General features: G+C 34.1%; 2 protein-coding genes across 2 annotated transcripts; one reads left to right on the top strand and one right to left on the bottom strand.

The window, feature by feature from the left end:
* Positions 1 to 8324: 8324 nt before the first annotated feature.
* LOC133205309 (GDP-fucose transporter 1-like) lies at positions 8325 to 9647 on the bottom strand. Its single transcript, XM_061341091.1, has one exon. It carries the CDS (start codon positions 9630 to 9632, stop codon positions 8640 to 8642), a length of 993 nt encoding a protein of 330 aa, XP_061197075.1. The 5' UTR covers positions 9633 to 9647; the 3' UTR covers positions 8325 to 8639.
* A 558-nt stretch (positions 9648 to 10205) lies between these two features.
* LOC133205081 (mucin-2-like) lies at positions 10206 to 15370 on the top strand. Its single transcript, XM_061340821.1, has 3 exons — positions 10206 to 10338; positions 13731 to 14720; positions 14811 to 15370. The coding sequence occupies exons 1-3, from the start codon at positions 10206 to 10208 to the stop codon at positions 15368 to 15370; spliced, it is 1683 nt and encodes a 560-aa protein (XP_061196805.1).
* The last annotated feature ends 5904 nt before the right edge of the window (positions 15371 to 21274 follow it).

Genomic DNA, 21274 nt, shown 5'->3' with positions numbered 1-21274 from the left:
TTTCAGGTTAATACTGAAAAACAATGACTGATGGAAATCATACAGTAAAACATGCTTATAGCAAAATTCCAGGGACGTGCAATTTTGATTCCTTATAAACAGTAATTTGTTTTATCTGTTAAGATAACAATACATTTTAAAACCATGTACCAGGACTGAAAATCTCCACTGTACGCATGAATTCATTATAAATGTGTAAACTTGCTATGATTGAGATTTACTGTACAGCCTTGAAAGGCACTAAATCAATAATAAAGATGAATGAAAATTATCATTTTTAAAGACCAAACAAGATGTGTTTGTGAAACACTGATGCCCTAGTATGGCAAGTTAAAATTTCTCAAATGTATATCAAATATGTTGGTACCCAAAGGTCTTGTCCAAAGGAATATACTTGTGAACTTTGAAAGCCCTAGCAGCAACCATTGAAAAGATATGGAAAAGGTTAAAGTTTTTCAAAAGTAAGTCAAACATCAAGGTCAAGATCAAATGGTCAAAAAATTAATGGTGCCTTCTCGCAAGAAATACACATGTGAAATATGAAAGCCCTAACACCAACCGTTCAAAAGATATGGCAAAGGTTAAAAAGGTTAAAAGTTTTACAAAAGTAGGTCAAACTCCAAGGTCAAGGTCAATGGGCTATAATTGTTGGTATCTAAAGGAAAGTCTTGTCACAGGGATTACACATGTGAAGTATAAGAGTCTTATCACCAGGGTTAGGGTTAGCTATTTATATTATTATATTATATTATATTATATTATATTATATTATATTATATTATATTATATTATATTGTATTGTACAGTATTATATTGTATTGTATTGTATTGTATTATATTATATTATGTTGTATTATATTATATTATATTGTATTATATTATATTATATTGTATTATATTATATTATATTGTATTACATTGTATTATATTATATTATATTATATTGTTATATTACATTACATTACATTACATGTAATTACATTACATTACATTACATTATATTATATCAAAGTCTGATGGTTGGTTTCCTATAAGACGCACTGTGCTAATGTGTGATGGTCCGATACGCCAAAGTCTGATGATGCAGGGAAATAATCAACGTTTAATGTCATCGACTGGTCGTCATACGTGTGTATACAAAATTCTTGGCTCCAAATTGAAATAAACATATGAAAGAAATGGGCATATTACCTTCATGTTTGATACAAAATGTAGAGTAACCAAAGGTGAATCCAGAACTCACTTGCGCACATAGGTATCCCCCCTTTTTGATTTTTTTTTTCTTTTTGGCTTTCGTATACACTTCTAATTTATCAACATGTAATGATCACACACTTAGTGTCAAGCCTGATTATGAATCTACCCTCAGGAAATCCCTGATTTTCCAGTTTGGACATTTTTTTTTAAAGAAAACCATTTGTGTACTGCCCCCCAATCTCTCCTTTCTAAAGTTTTTTTAATCCGCCACCGGTAACTTTATGTTGAAAAATTCTATTCTTAATTCATCTCAAATTTTGAATAAATACTAACAGTGCTATTATGTAATTTGAATGATTCTTAGGTCTATATCATTTAAGATGCAGATTCAGTTTTCCTTCATCGCTAAAAATTAACTGTACTGTATCATTGATATTTTGCAGATAATGTACAGTTTCTGCTCATTTGCATAAGAAACGCCCACGGAAAGTGTTCTGTATCGCAGTTATTGCAATTAATTAAAATGTGCTATTTCCTTTATGGTTATATCATTACTAATAAGTTCTAATTCAAAACATTTAAATATAATCTTAGATGATTGAAATTCCGAACTTTTTTTTTTTTTTTACAGAATTACAAGCAAAACTGCCTGCCCAATACGTATTGGAAGTTATTTTTTTGATATGATACATTCTTGAACATGAATATGTATTGATATGTCGATATACTGACACAGTCCTACCCTTCATCCAAGGATGCTTTGTACCAAATTTGGTTGAAATTGGCCCATTGGTTCCTGAGAAAATGTTGAAAATGTGAAAAGTTTACAGATGGACAGACGGATGACAGTGATCAGAAAAGCTCACTTGAGCTTCTGCTTAGGTGAGCTAAAAAGGTTTGTTATGATTAATTTAATGGTTATTTATTGCAACTTCATTTATTTTCTCCAATATAATTTCGGAGTGATTGTACAATTTTCTATATTGCGGGTATATGAGAGGTATTCTAACTGTAGTGAGACCTGTCTCGAGACACAGATAGATTATTCTAACTAGTATATGGAAGGCATTCTAACTGTGATGAGGCCCTATCTTGAGACACAGATTATTTTAACTAGGCCAGATTCAGTTGTACACCCAACAAAATCCAAAAACAATAATTCAATGCTTAATAATTTATTAAAATACCAATGACCTATCATGTGTTTTAATGCTTTTGAATTACTTGAAGCACCTAATGACCTATTAATTAAAATAAATAACAGCTAATATTTCACAACCCATAATTCTAAGAGTAGTCGGTTTAAGAGCTCTATATTGTTCAGATTTTTTATTGCATTACGTACACAGTGTCGACTCTAAATAAAATTTACAAGTTTACAAGGATCCACCCGTCTACTTACCTTGAACGCCAAAATCTAAATTCGCGGGTTCGGGCACGTTGCAAATTTCATGAACACAGTCCATGTTTGCAATGATCATTTCCCTCTGAATTGAAAAAGCAATCAACAATTTATATGAATTACGTAAACTTACCGTAAAGTTCTTGTATTCTGATGTTTAAAATCAATAAATTAAAAAGTTAAAATCTTTTGAGTCATTCAAAATCCGAATGGAATAAAAACGGAACAAGTGCTTGGAGAGTAAAAGACAAAATGTCATTCGGTATGGGGGAATCATTGTTCCGGAAAATGAACTTGTATCAGCACACAGACTTTTCATATAATATTGGGCAGATATAATAACATAATAAAAAGTTAGAACAGAAAGAATATGTAAAAATCGTATGCTTAATAAAACTGAAGATGAACATTTTCGATATTAAAAAGGTAAACTGCAATTTAGCATTACCAATGTAGTCCCCTTTTTATGTCTGTTTTCCTTTCAACAGTGTTCAATCATGCAACTCTTTCTCTCTTGTTTGTATATATTGTATTAAAAGTATAAGACCTTCTTAGTATTTACAATGTATTTCTAGTTGCCCCTTCAGGGCCCTTAATTGATAAATAAACGAATTAAAATGAATTATTCCCCCTAAAAATCCATAGTTTAGAATATTTGCCATTTTATAAAGATATAAATTTTTTTAAGTGTCAGTTTTTCTCTACTGGACTACAGGCATATGAATCGCAAATAAAGTCCTCGATCAAACAGTCATTCCCCTCTATATATCACAGGTGCTTGGGGACGGAACCCCGACCAACTCCCCGTTCTGATATTTTAATCCAATTATACCAAGAGATGAAAGATATTGCATTAATTATCAAAATATTGTTGAAGATGAACATAATTTTTTATTTGTATGTCCTCTTTATAAACAACTTCGAAGTGAATATAGTACACTTTTTAAGAATACATGTATATCTTATGAAATACTTAATCCAGCAGATATTAAATCAGTTCAAGTATATGTAATTTCATACGTGATGCATGTAACATATTTATGTGTATCTTCACATTCTAGAATATTGTTTAAATGTATGAACAATTGATGATTCTTGTATGTTGTGCCTTTGCCAATTATTGTAATTGTGTTTGCGCCAATAAATATTGTATAAGAAAATTTATGTGACTGTATTTGTTTACTGTATGTATGACTTGCGCCACATGTGCATGGTTTTTGTCAAAATAAATTAAATTAAAAAATTAAAATTTGTATTCTAATATGCACTACCTAATATCGATCATGTAACCCTCTTGTTTCACTAAGCTGTTTTAAATATATCGTCTTCTCTTTTTATGTATCAGTCGAAAACGTTATGGCAACGAACCCAAAGTGCAATAGGTAAAGAAAAAATGTCAATTCAATGAATACCGTACGTATTGTCCAAATTATACGTAAAAGTGGCACCTTTTCAGTTTTCACATTTTATGGGGTGTGAAGGGCTAATTTTTACGAAAAATGTACCGATAAAATCATGAGTAAAATCATCTTCGCTAGCCAAGGGTTTGTGATCTGCACCGAAGAGGTACGAATCACAAACCTTTGGCCAGCGTCCGAAGATGCATAGCGCAGTAATTATAAAATGTGCATATTTTATCCTTGATAACACCCGAAGTACAATATGTATTTACAACAGGTATCAAAATGAAGAAAATAAAATTGCTAACATGTAAAGTAAAAATATCAATTAATGAAATTAGTAATTTTTTTCTTGCCTTTACAAAAACAAAAAAAGAAGGGGGTGGGGGTTAATGTGTTCATGTACTTCTACTCCTTAACTAATTGCCGAATTTTGGACAAAGTATTTCTTCTTGATTATAAGAATTGTATCGTTAACAGTGGTAAAATTCATTTTTCCGAGCTTACGCCGGATTTCATTTAGTATGTTTATATTTCAATAAGTATCTATTTGATACCAAATCACACACTGTGAAATATACTCAGCTAATTATAATCTCCTGCAAATTGCGTTGGGGAACAAATAAATAAAGTATTTTATTATTTTTATTATCGAAAGTAGAGTTGAAAGTCTCCAAATTCAGGGTCTTAAACATCTTTAGGATCGAAAGTGACTGTATGTCGTGTTAGACAGGAAGTCGGTAATTTCGGGAATGCTGGTAAAATATCATGTGTGTGGGACCGGTCGGCAGGGGATGCTCACTCCTCTACGGCACCTGATTCAACCTCTTATGTTTTAGAGGTCCGTGTTTGCTCTGCTCTTGAAATGTACTGTTTGAATGGACTTTTGAGCTTGAATACTGTTCATTATCTCCATATTTTATGAAGAAATTTAACAGTTGAATATGACAGGAAGTCGCTCAGTACAGGTGATCGCTATGAAAGATTTGACTGTAATCAATGTGTTTTTGTTAAGTTTTAGAACACTTTTTAAAAAAAGTTTTATATTGTTTAAATGTATTTTTGTAGGAAAATATTTGTTTGAAAAACCCCTGTAAAACGTTCTTCGTTTACAATAACTCCGACATATCACACTTGTCAGATGTGTTATTTTGGAGAACACAAGCACGCAATATTATAATTAAAAACCCTTAAAATAACTAAAAATCAATAAAGATATTACACTTGATCCATCCTTCCATAAAAATGGCTTTATAGTACCTGCATGTGTAAGTTTGTTTATCTTACACAGAAGTTACATTAGTAACCTTTACTTTTCAATGTACAGTGTAAAGAAGAAATTGTTTTTTTTTTTAATTGGTAATTTAAGGTTGTATCTAACATGATTTCAATTTTAAGGGTTCCCTGAGGTAAAACAGAACAATTTTTACCATGAAAATATTTTGATTAAATTTTTCATTATAATAACACCTGTTGTATTTTCATTCCGATAAATAATTGTTACAATTATGTAAATTGGCTATTTGTTGGTCTTGCAAGAGATGAATAAAATCTTCAAATAAAAGAAGATTTTATCCTATTTCCATTATACCCTGGATAACTGGTTTGTTCAATATGATCATAAGGTTTTAGATCAACAGAGACCTTTCTTGAAAAAAAAAGAATGAATAAATAACATTTATCAAATATCAATATCTATCTAAAACTTTCATTTCCAAAACACAACAAAGAATGTACAGTTACTGTACACTTTAATATCACATTAAACATTATGATGTCACTTATGACAATAAACAAATGGTAAAAATTAACAAAGGACCTTTGGACCACAAGGTTCATCTGTGTTGTTTTGAACCTGATAAACACTGGATGCATATATACTATTAATACAATTTTTATGGCTTTATACTAATTACAAGATAATGATTAGAGATATGAATGCTTCTACAGGAGGCTTGTAAATAAATCTGACAAATCACAACCTTCTGCTCTTAAAAAAACAAAAATATCACATAAATCATTAAAAAAAAATCATAAAAAAATTAAAGAGTCTCCTGCTAAGTTAAGCTTATAAGTTGTAAATTCATATGGATACTGGTATTTAGCACCATTTGATTTCATATTCACCACACACAGGAATGAAATTTGCAGTAACATTATCAGTAACATTTGTACATCAATTTGTATCATTTACATTTTAAAAGTCCCTATCATTAACTTTAATCTTTAACATAAGTGTACAATTTTATTTAATATTTTGTATCATTAACATTTGTACAACCCTCTCTTCCATTATGATGTAACCAACCCTTTCATATCATCATAAGCATTTTAACATTATTATATCATTAAATTTATTGACCACTCTTAATGATTAACATTTGTGTATGTTTCTCTGTAACTTACATAACATAAGGTTAACTCTTTGTATCATTAACATTTCTAAGAACTCTTTTCCATTAAAAATTTAAATCATTATTTTTAGATCATTTTAACATGACTGTCATACTTTTTTAAATCCCCTTTGAGTATGTCAATTGGATTAAAGCAATCTAAAGTTCTGTGATTTGTATTACAAGCTGAAACATCATATCATATCATAATCACTTGTACAACACTCTGTATCATCAATATTTATACAATACTCTGGATCATTAACATTTGTACAACACTTTGGATCATTAACACTGTGTACAACACATTATATAATTTGTACAACACTATCATTCACACTTGTACGATATATTTTCTCGTGAATATTTATACAATAAAACAACAACAAAAATATTTTACATTTGTAAAACACTTTTTCATTGTGTCATAAACTTTTGTACATCATTCTGCATCATTACCATAAAAATTCTGTATCATTGAAATTTGTACAACACTCTCAAACTTTAAATTTTATGAAACACTTTGTATCATTAACAATTTGTGTAACACTTTGTAACATTAAACATTTGTACACACTCTGTATCATTATCAACATGTACTCTTTTTATCATTAACAGCTATACAACAATCTGTATCAAAATCTGTATCATTAACAACATATACTCTTTTTATCATTTACAACTATACAACAATCTGTATCAAAATCTATGTAAAGCCTGTAGGACATGTACCAGGATACACAGCACCATACATCGTATTGCACATAAACTAGAAATATCTCGATCTGTAGGACAGGAATGCCCTGCCAAGGGCTCATTACTAATGCAACATGAAAATTTGTATTAATGTATGAAGTTTGATGAAAATATCTTGAATAGTTTGTTTTATACATAATAAATAGTAAAGTCAAAGGCCATCGGGAAGGTCAAGGTAAAAAAAAAATGAACACAGTTGATAAATTCTCACCAAATTATGTATTAGTGCATAAGCTCACATTAAAATATCTTGAATAGTTTCTTTCAAACTGAGCTAAATGCAAATATATGAAAAGTTAGGTCAAGGAAAAGGTCAAAGATAAAAAATATTGATGCAGTTGAATAGCTCTCATCAATATATGTTCCACATATGAAGTTTGATAAAAATATCTTAAATAGTTTCTTTAAAGCTAAAAATTTTCTTTTCAACTTGGGTAAATGGGAAAAGTGAAGTAAAGGTCAAAAGAAAGGTCAAGGCCAAAACATGTTGGTCTCACCAATATGTTTCGGCATATAAGATTTGATAAAAATATCTTGAATAGTGTCTTTGAAACTGGGTAAACACAAATTTAAATAAAGTGAGGTCAAGGTCAAAGAAAAAGTCAAGGTAAAAAATATTGATGCAGTTGACGACAGTTTAAAAGAGTTTTTTTTTTCTTGCATGCTAAAAATAAAACTCTTGCCATTTTCAATTTGTAACTGGGGGTACTTATTTTTTTTAATTGAGAACAACATACAAAGGCACTTTATATGAGTGTGTATACATACATGGGCAAATGCCAGTATGGTATATTTAATATGTCAAGGTCATTTTGGAGTCCCAACCACTTATTATTAAAGTATTTTAGCCTCAATAACTCAAATTCTCAGATATCTCAAAGTTTTCTGAGTTCGAGATAATGAGGTTTGACTGTTTGTAAAAGTAAATAAATCACTGATATGTACCTGCATTTTCAGTTCTGAAATCCACAAACTTTGATGGTACTAAAATCAAAATTCAGTTAAACTTCAGTATCTCTAACAGAGAGATCTCAAATACCATGGTTATGTTAAAGTGAGTTGAAACTCCCAACCACTTTTTCTGACTGTGCTATATATATAGGATTCTTATTACTACATCACTATCAATGTTTTACACCATTTTTATATATGAATCCACTTTATTTTACTTCATCACTTTCACACAAAACCCATTGTGACGTCACAGCAGTGGGATATGAAAAAAATATCAAATGAGTGATATCCACGGGATAAAGGGGTAAACATGGGATAAAAAAAAATATACAAAATAATTGTGAAATCTATGGTTGCCATTTCAAAAATATATCAAGTATAAAAATAGCACATTCATTATGATACAATACACGTACCAGTGATGTATATCCTAAACATCAATATATTCTTATTAAATAAATAGTATCAAAGACTTTCAGTTACAACTCTAGTAGATAATCTATAAATTATGTATCATTTATCCAACCAATAAATTGGTTAAGCTGAAGTCAATAAACTTAAAGAAGAGGAATTTGACTTTTGTGTGGCTTGCTTGTTTGTTTTCATCAATGTATATAACAAAACTCCACAAATGACCAATATATTTCCACACCACCACAACACAGTTTTCTGTTCCTTGTAATAGATGATGGCAATAATTGTCTGTGTAACAGACTTGGCATTAATGCTGATATGATGGGAAACAGGGGAGGTAACTTTTATCTGTAAAGCACTGACCCATCCAATAGCAAGGGAAAGAACTCCAGACAAAGTCAAAAGAATCCAGAAATCCATGGATAAGGACATCTCTGACTGGATGACCTGCCTGGCTTGTCCTGTGCTGTAAATAAGAGGAGACAGGAGAAAAAAACAGTTTATGTTGTTGTAATAAGCTTGCCTTAAACTGTCACCTTCAAGTACTCTCTCAGCCTGTTTAAAGTACACTCCACATATAGCAGCACTAAAACTGGCCATCAAACCATAAATAATGCCCCATACACTTAGTGTTCCTGTATCATTTTCTTGATCAATCCCAATCACAAACCCAGTGATAATGCACAGGCAAGCTAATAAGGCCTTCCAAGTGAGGGGTTGCTTTAACATGCTGGAAGACAAGATGATGGTAAAAATCAATGTGAAAGACCGAGCAACTTGATAGAAAGCCACTCCAATATGCTTCAACATTAAGTTGTTGAGTGTTATGCTCATTATGAAAGTCAGGGATAGTTTTATTATGTCACCGTGAAAGAGAGTTTGAAAATCAATTTCTGGTACTTTAAAACATTTCCTACAAAATTTCCTCATACATCCTATAAGTTGTATGATGGTCACTGCAGCTAAACTCTGGTACCAGGCAATAAAGATTGATAAGTCTGTATCCCCATAAGCTCCACTGAGGATATGTTTGTTGACAAACACCATAGAAATTGACACAGTCCAGTAAAGTAGGATAATAGCTGCCACATGGAGGAATGGACTCTGGATATCCATTCTCGATGATAACAGGATCCTAAAAACGAAACCCACAAAGATAAATAAAGCATTTTTTGGTGTTAATTTAAGGAATAACTGTCTTATTTCTAGTATTAGCGTGTCATTGGAGCATGCTGAAGCCACTTTTGGATAAGAAGTTTCTTCTAAATTTATTGTAGGCAAGTTTTTTTTCAAAGATCTAATTTTCAAAGGTATATATGACATATCTGAGCTACAAAAATCTTTACAATATTAAGTGCAGATATGTGCTATTATGTTACAAATAAATTTTTCACCATCTCTGAACTTGGAAAACCTTATATTTATATAGTTATATTGACTTTACAGTTTGCTGTAATTATGTTGAATATTAATAAGATCCCTCATGTGCATGACTGTGGGATAATATAGCATTAAAGCCATGATGGAATTGTAGCGTGAAGCGGTCACCCATAGAGGGAGACTCTACTGCATCACTAGAAAAGCTAGCTCACTAGTGAGGCAGTACAAGTTCACTATATACTGTTCGCTAGTGAGCTAGCTTTTCTAGTGATGCGATAGAGTTTCCCTCTATTTCAGGCAAGTTAAGCAATGGTGGGCCTGTATAACCTTGGGATGGGTGACCGCTTCACATTACAAAATTGGTGGCAGGGTAGTGACTCTCATGTCTGGCGGCCTGCTTCTGGGCTAGAGCTAGGAATTTGTGTCCATGTACAGACTTGGTGTTTGTGGACGGCAGAAGTTACCGTAACTGAAGAAGTTCAACGCCTGCTTTAGGAAGCTCTAGGGGAAGGACTTTGTGCCCATATAATGACTTAATGTCCATGGACGGCATTGGTTGCCGTTGCTGAAGAGGCCCCAGACACTAAGAGAGAACCCATGTTTAACTTCGCTGAGTGGGGAGAAATGTAGGGGAAAGTATACACTATACAGGGAACTTATACTGCCTTGCTAGTGAGCTAGTTTTTCTAGTAATGCAATAGAGTCTCCCTCTATTTCAGGCAAGTGGCAACGGCGAGCCTGTATAACCCTTGGATGGGTGACCACTTCACGTTACAATACCTTTAATTGAAATAAATACATATAAGATAAAAGATTTTTTAAATCTGAACTGATAGCGAGCTCGATAGACTAACGTGTAAGAACAGAGAAAATTCGGAATGACATATGCGTCAGGCAAATTTTGGAGTGAAACCTTCCCAGAATTCCCTCACTACCAGGATTCCATGCGATAATGGCGAATATAAAATAATATAAAATATAAAAGACCTGCAGTTTGCCGCAAAAAATAGTTGCATTTACCAGGTTGGACACACCCCACCAAATGGTCATTTATCCCCCGTTTGGTGAACAATCTCCCATATCGGAGACGAATTTTACTGACCATTTGGGAGAGAAAAATGGTTGTGTTCAATTCCATAGAATGGCGTGGAATGGCGCATAATTTTAAACCATGTGGAATAAAATATAAATATTTATCGGTGTTTTGAGTGAAAAAAATCGGAAATTCAACGTGTAATTTTTTGCGCAGAGTCGTTCAAAAATTTGACAAAAAATGTCACGTATGTAAACAAGTACAACGTTTCTCCGTTTTTACTTAAAAAGAAAATTTCCTCCTTCTTCTACGATGCTGCACCTGTCAATCATGTTCTTTACTTTCTCTTTCGATTATCCGGGCAACCAATCAAATAATGCAAACCAATAAAAACGATGATCTTTTTTTAACGGCACGTCGATTTACCCAAATGGACCCAAATGGACCCAAATGGAAACAAATGGACCCAAATGGAACCCAAATGGACCCAAATGGAAATCAAAATTTTTTAACCTGGTCAAAAGTCGGATTTTACTACGGAGGCACATTAGTGTCAATTTTCAATTAGAAAATCAAAAGAAAAATAAGTTTTCGCCTTTATTTCCTTTTATTTTGTACGCAATAGCTTTGTTCTCTATAAAAATAGTAAATGAAGTTAGATTATGATATTATTATTGTTTTAAAACGATGTACTTCGAACGAATACAAGAATAATTGCAAAAGTCCCTTTGTTAATCTTTTATTGAAAATTATTTATCAAGTATATTAAATTCATCAGTAATATACATATTAAACCACAAAAGATCGTATGGAATATGCAACTTCATCCTAAAAGAAAAATAACAACAGATATTACGTTCAAGTATTTAAAAATTTAACTTTATAGCAATAAGTGCCCACCGTACCAGTAAAGTAATGAGGACCTTGTGTTTAACGGGATTTTATGGAAATAAATATTGACGAAGATCCAAAAAGCGATTGAAACTTAACTTATCAAGAGTTAAACCACTGGATAAAATAGAATTTTTATCCTACTAGACACAATCAATTTTTTTTTTGATCGAGTGATCAAGATGTTCGGCTGTTACGGACAACTATGGGTATCGTTTTTAGGAAGTTATAGAGAAATTGCACATGGGAAATCGACCAAACTATGTTAATTGTGCGACGAATATGTTCACTAAAATTCCCCAATGCCTAAGTAAATGCGCTTTTGCTTTATTTTAATAAAATTTGGAATAGAATAAAGAAGTCCACCAATTGGTCAGTAAAATTCGTCTCCGATATGGGAGATTGTCCACCAAACGGGGGATAAATGACCATTTGGTGGGGTGTGCCCAACCTGTTTACCATACAACGTATTTCGATAAAAATTACACTAGGCCTGTAGTCTCATTCAACCAGACGCTCGACTGTCTCCGTAAATTCCGACGTCATTTGACGTCACAGTCTAGACTGTGTCTCGTGCGGTTTGGAAGTTTGAAGAGGCGGATCATAGTTTACAAGTGTAAGCTGTGTAAACGTTTTTCTTATGGTGCAACTGCGCTCGCCCCGACGGTCACACCGTAAAACATATTAAAGCAATGCATAAAACAATTGTGCTAAAGGTCCTTCAATAAGAATTGTTCCCATCACTCACAACACATGTCATATACCCCTATCATGCTTACACTGGGACACACCCACCTGTTTCAACCCTGGGAAACCCTGTTATGTGACTGCATATAGCTAGGTATATGCCTTCAGAAAGTTATTACATGGATCCTCTTAAGTTTTGAAAAAAAAAAACATGCCTACCTTCTTTGTCTGAGCAATTATCACGTATTTTCACACTCATTTTTGCTGTCAATGAACAGTTCATTGTTGGATCACGTTTTGTAAAGGATATTATGAAGTACTAAGGAAAAAGCGTACAGAAGATCAATCTTAAAAATTGTATTATGTAGAACCAAACTCAGAACCTGAAAAATTATTTCCGTATTATGCACAAAAAAAGCTTTTCGTTGTTCATCTGAGGTCGATTAAATAAAAAAATCATTAAAAATGACATTTTCTTTCAATTCAATTTTTTTAATTAACAGAATGAATTATATCGGTGATTTTTTTTTTTGCCATTTGTAGCAGCCAATAAAGGAGGAAGAGTTATATTGATGTTGCATACGTTGATCAATGCATGAATTGTTTGGTATAAGTTTCGACTGATACATCTTTTTATGTATCAGTCGAAAACGGTATATTTAAAAACAGCATATAGAGACAAAAGAGTTACATTATTGATAACATATAGTGCATATTAGAATACATAAATAGGAAAAAGGTGACTCGACCCCATATTTAAAAAGAAAAAAAAATGGAAAAGGGGGGGGGGGGGGTCCAGACCCCAAGTGCCTGTGATATCAAATACTCAATGTTCTTAGATTTGTCATAAGATGATATTTATTTTAGATATTGCATTACAATGAATTGTTCAAGACTGTATCCAGCGGGGTCACACGAAACATAACCCCAACCCAATTTTCAGTTATTATTAAAATAAGATCGCTAACTTTGAAAAGTTTTACCCTTTCAAGACCCTATAGAGAAAATGGATATATATATATATATATATATATATATATATATATATAGAGAGAGAGAGAGAGAGAGAGAGAGAGAGAGAGAGAGAGAGAGAGAGAGAGAGAGAGAGAGAGCTTTTCATAGAGATAACTGTAAGCCTCATCTCTAACCCACCTCAAGTCAAAACAACTCCCAACGCAACCCACCTCAAATCCTCCCCAACTCCTAACACAACCCACTTCTAGGCCACCCCACTCCCAATCCAAACCACCTCAAGTTCACCCCACTCCCAGTACAACCCATCTTAAGTCCACACCCACTCCTAACACAACCCACCTCAAGTCCACCCCACTTCCAACACAACCCACCAAAAGTCCACCCCACTCCCAACACAACCCACCTCAAGTCCACCCCCTCTCCCAACACTACCCAACTCAAGTCCACCCCACTCCCAACACAACTCAACCAACCTCAAGTCCACAGCCACTCCCAACCCAACCCACCTCATGTCCACCCCACTCCCAACACAACCCACCTCAAGTCCAACCCCACTCCCAACACAATCCACCTCAAGTCCACCCCACTCCCAACACTACCCACCTCAAGTCCACACCCACTCCCAACACAACCCATCTCAAGTCTACCTCACTCCCAACACAACCCACCTCAAGTCTATCCCCACTCTCAACACAACCAACCGCAAGTCCACCCCACTCCCAACACAACCCATCTCAAGTCCACCCCACTCCCAACCCAACCCATCTCAAGTCCACCCCACTCCCAACACAACCCATCTCAAGTCCACCCTACTCCCAACCCAACCCATCTCAAGTCCACCCCACTCCCAACACAACCCATCTCAAGTCCACCCCCACTCCCAACCCAACTCAACCAACCTCAGGTCCACCCCACTCCCAACACAGCCCATCTCAAGTCCACCCCACTCCCAACCCAACCCACCTCAAGTCCACCCCACTCCCAACACAAGCCACCTCAAGTCCACCCCACTCCCAACAAAACCCACCTCAAGTCCATCCCCACTCCCAACACAACCCAACTCAAGTCCAACCCCACTCCCAACACAACCCACCTCAAGTCCACACCCACTCCCAACACAACCCACCTTAAGTCCACCCCCACTCCAAACACAATCCGCCTCAAGTCCACCCCACTCCCAACACAACCCATCTCAAGTCCACAACACTCCCAACACAACCCACCTCAAGTCCACACCCGTTCCCAACACAACCCACCTCAAGTCCACCCTCACTCCCAATCCAACCAAACTCAAGTCCACCCCACTCCCAAACACAACCCACCTTAAGTCCACCCCCACTCCAAACACAATCCGCCTCAAGTCCACCCCACTCCCAACACAACCCATCTCAAGTCCACAACACTCCCAACACAACCCACCTCAAGTCCACACCCACTCCCAACACAACCCATCTCAAGTCCACTCCCACTCCTAACACAACCTATCTCAAGTCCACCCCACTCCCAACACAACCCATCTCAAGTCCACCCCACTCCCAACACAACCCACCTCAAGTCCAACCCCACTCCCAACACAACCCACCTCAAGTCCACACCCACTCCCAACACAACCCACCTCAAGTCCAACCACACTCCCAACACAACCCATCTCAAGTCCACCCCCACTCCCAACACAACCCACCTCAAGTCCACACCCACTCCCAACACAACCCACCTCAAGTCCAACCACACTCCCAACACAACCCATCTCAAGTCCACCCCCACTCCCAACACAACCCACCTCAAGTCCACACCCACTCCCAACACAACCACCTCAAGTCCACACCCACTCCCAACACAACCCACCTCAAGTCCAACCACACTCCCAACACATATATATGATTCATGATGGTTTTCGTATTTTATTTTCTGCCACAAAGTTTGGTTGCTTGTCTCAATTTTATTTATTTACATGTGTATTTAATCTATTTATTTATTTTATTTTATTTTCATTTGCTCGGAAATTTATTTTAAGTCTGAATTTTACTCTCCCTTCCTCCTCTGTAAGAATCTTCCTGGATTCCTTCATTTGTCAGTACTTAGATTGTACTTGTGTACTGTAACTGTCAACATTTATTGAACTTGTTGATTGCCTCACGTACGGAACTTTGTTGGAAATATCTTGTTTTTTCACACAATTCTGTTGATAAAGCATTGCAGGAAATCGTGATTTATTTTAATGAAAATGACACAGTCTCAAGCAATGTTATATATAGTCAATGACACAAACACTATTTATAGAACCAGAAGTCTCTGGTGATACTGTAGCTCTACTGATATAAACTTATGTAGGTATAGGAGAAAAATTGCACTTGGATTTTTAATTTTTTTTTCATGATTTTGTTGTTGTTGAGTTTTTACATTTCTAATATTGTGTGTCTTAGATATTTAAAATATTTACTAAGTTTTATGAAAATTAAACCAAAATTACAGAAAAGAGGGACATTTTGACAGAATTTTTAACAGACTCCCCTATCCCTAGTTACCCTTTATATAGAGGTAGAAAAAAACTCCATAGAAATATAATTTGATTTTTTTCCCACAGCAAACGTTAAGATTGTAAAGTTAAATTTAAGCTAATCTCTCAATTTTTCAGAGGAATGCTATGTAAGTTCTGAATTATGGAATTCTACAGACAACATAATATATATTTTTTTAAATATACATTAGCTCTTTCGAGAAAATGTGGTAAAGCAGTTATTAACAGCAGAGCTCTTTGGAAAACTAAAGTTCTTTAACACTTTCGGTTAATTTGCAGTGACCCGACAACCGTGGAGAGAGAAGATGAAACAAATTACTCGGCAGATTAGCGACCTGACAGAGCGCGGGGCTTGTCACGAGACTTGAGTGACACCTGGCGAGTGATGCGGACAATGGAACCTGTAGAAGCAATCCAATTCACCAGCAGCTACAAGTTCTAACAGCTTTAACGCTATGTATGACATCGCCTCCATCACTTACAGGGATTTCTGCAGAAGGAATTATCTTTTTTTGAAAACAAACTAAGGGATATATGACTAAGGACGGACCAAGCGAAGCGGCACATTAGAGATTTAGATTTCATTTTTGGTTGATTTGCACCTGGTTTTGCTGATTAAGAGAGATGAACTTTTCCGTGTGTGTACTTTCTCACACTAGTTTCTTTGTACAGACCGAGGAGAAAAAAAGAAATATCTGTCAATTTTGTTTTTGAAGTCATAGACCTTTCACAATGAAAATGTTTTTTAACGTTTTAATTACACAGATAATGACTGTTTTAGGTTAGTTACCCCAGCAAAAAAGCCAGATTACATCTTATCCAACCGGACAACGTTTTCCCAAATAGTTTCTTGCCAATAATGTTTCACTTCCATCACTTTCTTTTCAGTTCAACATTGTGGCATTCAAAGACAGACTAGCATTTTCTTGGAAACTCGGGGATGCCGAGACTCTGGTAAAGAGCCGCGTCTTTAGGCGCCTTTCACGTGTGGTTATGTTCACTGTACGATAAGAAACGTCATTCATTTTCTTCAGAATACAGAAAATAAGGATTTAATATCTGTAATCAGGGAAATTGATATGATATTCATCACCAGTCATAGCGTTCATCTCCTGTAGCAAAATCGTTCCGTCAGTCAACGCTTGTTCAGAAAAGGCTGGATCAAGGGTCATTGCAGAAAATACTTGTTCAAAGTCATCTGTGGGATAATTCTTTCAATATTAATTTTGTCGGCCATTTATTGGATTCTCTCTCTCTCTCTCTCGTATGAATAACCAAAATTACTCATTCCTTTTTTCCTTTCATTGATCATAATCTGACCATGTACACAAGGGAAAATCCCGTCTTATCGACAATAGAAAAGATACAATGCCTCCCAATTATAATGCACGTGTGCCGTACTGTGTGTGGGGTAGTGGCGTCGTCCGTGCAGAAACGCAATCGTAAAAACGTCATGCAAATTGCGATACGGACTTTATGAGCAACATGAATTCTATTATCAAAAGGCTCCTGGGAGAAATTAGAAATATAAATTATGAAATGATTAAAAACATCTTGGATCAGTACGTTTTAACGACACCACTCGACGCGAGAAAATGGTTAGATAGACACATAATTAACCCTATCTCTACAGTATAGGGTATCTATCGCAGTAAAATTCGAGATATTTGATATATAATTTTTTCATCTAACTTATTTGCGTGCGATATATTTCAGCAATATCGGGTTGATAGTGGTTTCTAACGTTTCAGATGCAATGTTCATATCTGGATTACTATCGAAAAACCTAAACTTTGATTTAAAAATAAACTGTAAGGGATATTACCATTTTCCCTTATCATTTACCATATACACTTAGAATGAAAATAACAGGATACAAAAATAATATTGAATGTGAAACAAGCATCAACAAAGAAGAACGAGATAGAATTCTAATGCAGAACTTTTACATAACGGTCAATGGGTTAAAAAACAAAACCAGCTTATTTTGTTTATTTTTTTTCTTTAATGAAAAGCCCCATTCATTGAATTGAGAGAAAAAAATGTATTTTCTACAACGATTGTTTGATTATTGGATCCCAACCCATGACAAAACAACGGGAAACTAATAGAAAAAACACAACGTAGAAGTTAAAACTGCATGATAAATTAAAAAACTGAAATGTTTGTCCTCATTTTCTATTTTATTGTGAAATTGAAAAACGTGTAAATTTTCAGGCCCTGCTTGTATATTCTCTGTTAGAAGTTCTAATATAATAAATATATTAATTTCCAGTGTGAGGAAAATTTGGAAAATAATATCTTTGATCCGCTCCCACTCGCTAGTCAAAGGTTGAGAGTATGTGTGCTGAATTATACTAGTAATTTGGCACACTACTGTGAAAAGCAGTTTGAAGTTTGAGCCCAGGAATTTACATCTTTTGGGGAGAATAATGGACTCTTTAAAAGAGTGTTTAAATCTGAAAGTTTTAGATTTAACTTTCAATTCAATTCAATTCTTTATTCACTCAAAACCAGATTACTGGTACAAGAGGTACATATACACATATATACAAACAAAAATTATAGTCAAGGGTCAAAAAATAGACAAGTATATAATGAAAAAGGAAAGGAAAGTAAACTTATAATCAGATATATATATGGAGGATTCAAGAAGGACAGACAGTTTTGAAGATTTTCTTAATAAATTTTGACAATGATTTCTGTATTTCTACATTATTTGTGTTCATTAGTTCATTAAATTTGAAAGTGTTAGGATTTTTACAATATCTATTTTGGAGAAATATTTTTCTGTCATTCGAAAAGAACTTGCATTCCATAACATAATGAAATTCATCACCAATAGTTTTACAGTCACAAATGGTACATATTCTTAAATTTCTATCAATATTATTCCATCTACCTGTTTCAATTGGCAAATGATGATTACACGTTCGTAGTTTTGTAAGTGTAACTTTTAAATCTTTTGGTAAATCAGCAAATAATTTTCGAAACCAAAGTTTGTTTTAAAAATTCTATAATTAATACACTTATGTGAACTATCAACAGTGCTTCTCCATTCTTGTTCAAATTGATTTTTTAGGGTATCTTTAATAATTGACTTAAGCCAGTTAAAACTATGAAATGTTTGACTTGTCCATATATAAGACAATCCACAAGAATTAAGCACATTCTGTACACATTTTATCCATGGATGTACAAACGACCCATCGATATAACACCTATAAAATATGAATAAATAAATTTTCAGGCCCTGCTTGTATATTCTCTGTTAGAAGTTCTAATATATTAATTTCCAATGTGAGGAAAATTTGGAAAATAATATATCTTTGATCCGCTCCCACTCGCTAGTCAAAGGTTGAGAGTATGTGTGCTGAATTATAATTTGGCACACTTCTGTGAGAAGCAGTTTGAAGTTTGAGCCCAGGAATTTTGGGGTAGAATAATGGACTCTTTAAAAGAGTGTTTAAATCTTAAAGTTTTAGATTTAACTTTCAGATGCATGTATTTCATTTTCATGGACTTGGGCGTTTCGGGGGAAAATGAGAGGGGGGATCCTAAAACTCGTGTTAAGAGTGATTTATGTTGATAATGACAGCACATTGTATACTAGTATTAATAGAATTCTATCAAGAATAAACCTCAGTATGCATTGTCAAGATTTGTTGGTTCCGGAGGGGACATGAAATGCTTTAAGAAAGCTTTCAAAATACTTGTTTTGTTTTACATTAGAGAAGAGTTACTATAAAAATTTGAGTTTTAATGCATTGGGTGTCCGATTTTCGAGTCGTTGTAAAACAATTCTCCATGCGAGGTTTGCGGTTTGCACCACGTGAACAAATTACTCGGTTCAATGGAAATATAATCCAGTTATCAAAATGAAAAGAAAACATAAATCAAAAGTTACGAAATTCACTACCCCTTAGATTCAAGTTAAAAATCTACAGACATGCGAGGAAGGTGAAAAATAAACATCATCTCATTTCCTGAATTTGAATAAAAAACCAAAGGCGTGCGTGCAGCATAACATGTTGAAACTTCCCAATATTCATTACAATATATAGTTTGACAAAGAAATTTCTCGGTAATCTTCATCTTAAATATATTGGTTATAAACATTTTGTCAGTGTGAAATTGAGAGTTAATTTGTTTTGATATTGCTTAGTGTTATTTAATTCCATTCATTTAATTTATTGACATTGCAATATTTGTAATTAGCCAAGAAACAATCATACTATTAACACAAAAGTGAATGAAAGCAGCAATTAGCATGCGGAATTTAATTTCTTTAAAAGCACATGGATATTCCTCCTATGCATAAGGCGCTCAAACTCATTTTACATGCAGATTGCAGAGTCTGTTAATATATACATACTAGTATATATTTTAATATATATATTTAACAATTATTATATATTTAAATATATTTATAATTTGGGTCAGAGCCATTGTATAAATGATCATTTTGATTAAAAAGATTTCATCATGCTTAAATTGAAATGCGTCATAAAGAGGACAGTAAAGGAGAAATGTTTTTTTTTTAATCTTCAATAAACAATTTACAGACAGGGCCTTGACCACAGAGCGCACTGGGATGTCACATCCATCTCAGTTATTACTTTATTATATATTTGGTTCCTGGTTAAAAATACCCTTTTTAATTGTTTAAAAAAATCACTTTTCAGTTTCACCATTATAAAAGATTTTGTATTAAATTATATTAATTACCGCCATTCCAACGCCAGTATCAATATTTGAAGAAGGTTGAACTCATACGCTATATTGTATGCATACTATTATACATTGATATGATTTAGTGTCGCCCTGCTACTCTTGATTTTTTTTTAATTTAACCGTACATCTTGTAAAACTTATTCCATTTCCACCCTAGCTGCAGAACTGTAGCTCTCTGGTTGAGAAAATTCGAACAGACAAACCAGAGAGCTACAGTTCTGCAGCTAGTGCCATCCTAGCCTTTTGTGTTTTCTTTGATTGGAATTCTTGAGAAATCCACAGCCATAATAGACGTTAAAAGGGAAATGAATCTGCACTATATTAGAATGCTTGTATATTAATATGAGTAAATTTTACAGAAACGGGTTTTAAAGATAAATAGTTGATCCCTTGTTGTGGCCCCTTATTTTTACAGGGAAATTAATAGGAAAAACTTTCAAAATTTAATGTGAAAAGTTTACAGACAGCACACGAGACAGACAATATAGACGAACACTACTAATATTCAATTTGAGACGCATTTTGGCTCACGTGAGCTAA

Source organism: Saccostrea echinata, unplaced genomic scaffold (genome assembly GCF_033153115.1).
Source record: "Saccostrea echinata isolate AGI-Se365-2 ecotype Australia unplaced genomic scaffold, CSIRO_AGI_Sech_v1 ptg000054l, whole genome shotgun sequence".
Classification (NCBI taxonomy): domain Eukaryota; kingdom Metazoa; phylum Mollusca; class Bivalvia; order Ostreida; family Ostreidae; genus Saccostrea; species Saccostrea echinata.
This window is presented reverse-complemented; position numbering and strand designations above follow the sequence as displayed.

Excerpts from the sequence above, each read along its gene's own strand:
- LOC133205309 (XM_061341091.1), bottom strand. The coding sequence starts at position 9,632 with ATGGATATCCAGAGTCCATTCCTCCATGTGGCAGCTATTATCCTACTT.
- LOC133205081 (XM_061340821.1), top strand. The coding sequence starts at position 10,206 with ATGGTGGGCCTGTATAACCTTGGGATGGGTGACCGCTTCACATTACAA. Across the intron at positions 10,339-13,730 it reads TGTCCATGTACAGACTTGGT|GCCACCCCACTCCCAATCCA; the intron begins GTTTGTGGACGG and ends ACCCACTTCTAG. Across the intron at positions 14,721-14,810 it reads CCCACCTCAAGTCCACACCC|TCCACCCCCACTCCAAACAC; the intron begins GTTCCCAACACA and ends ACCCACCTTAAG.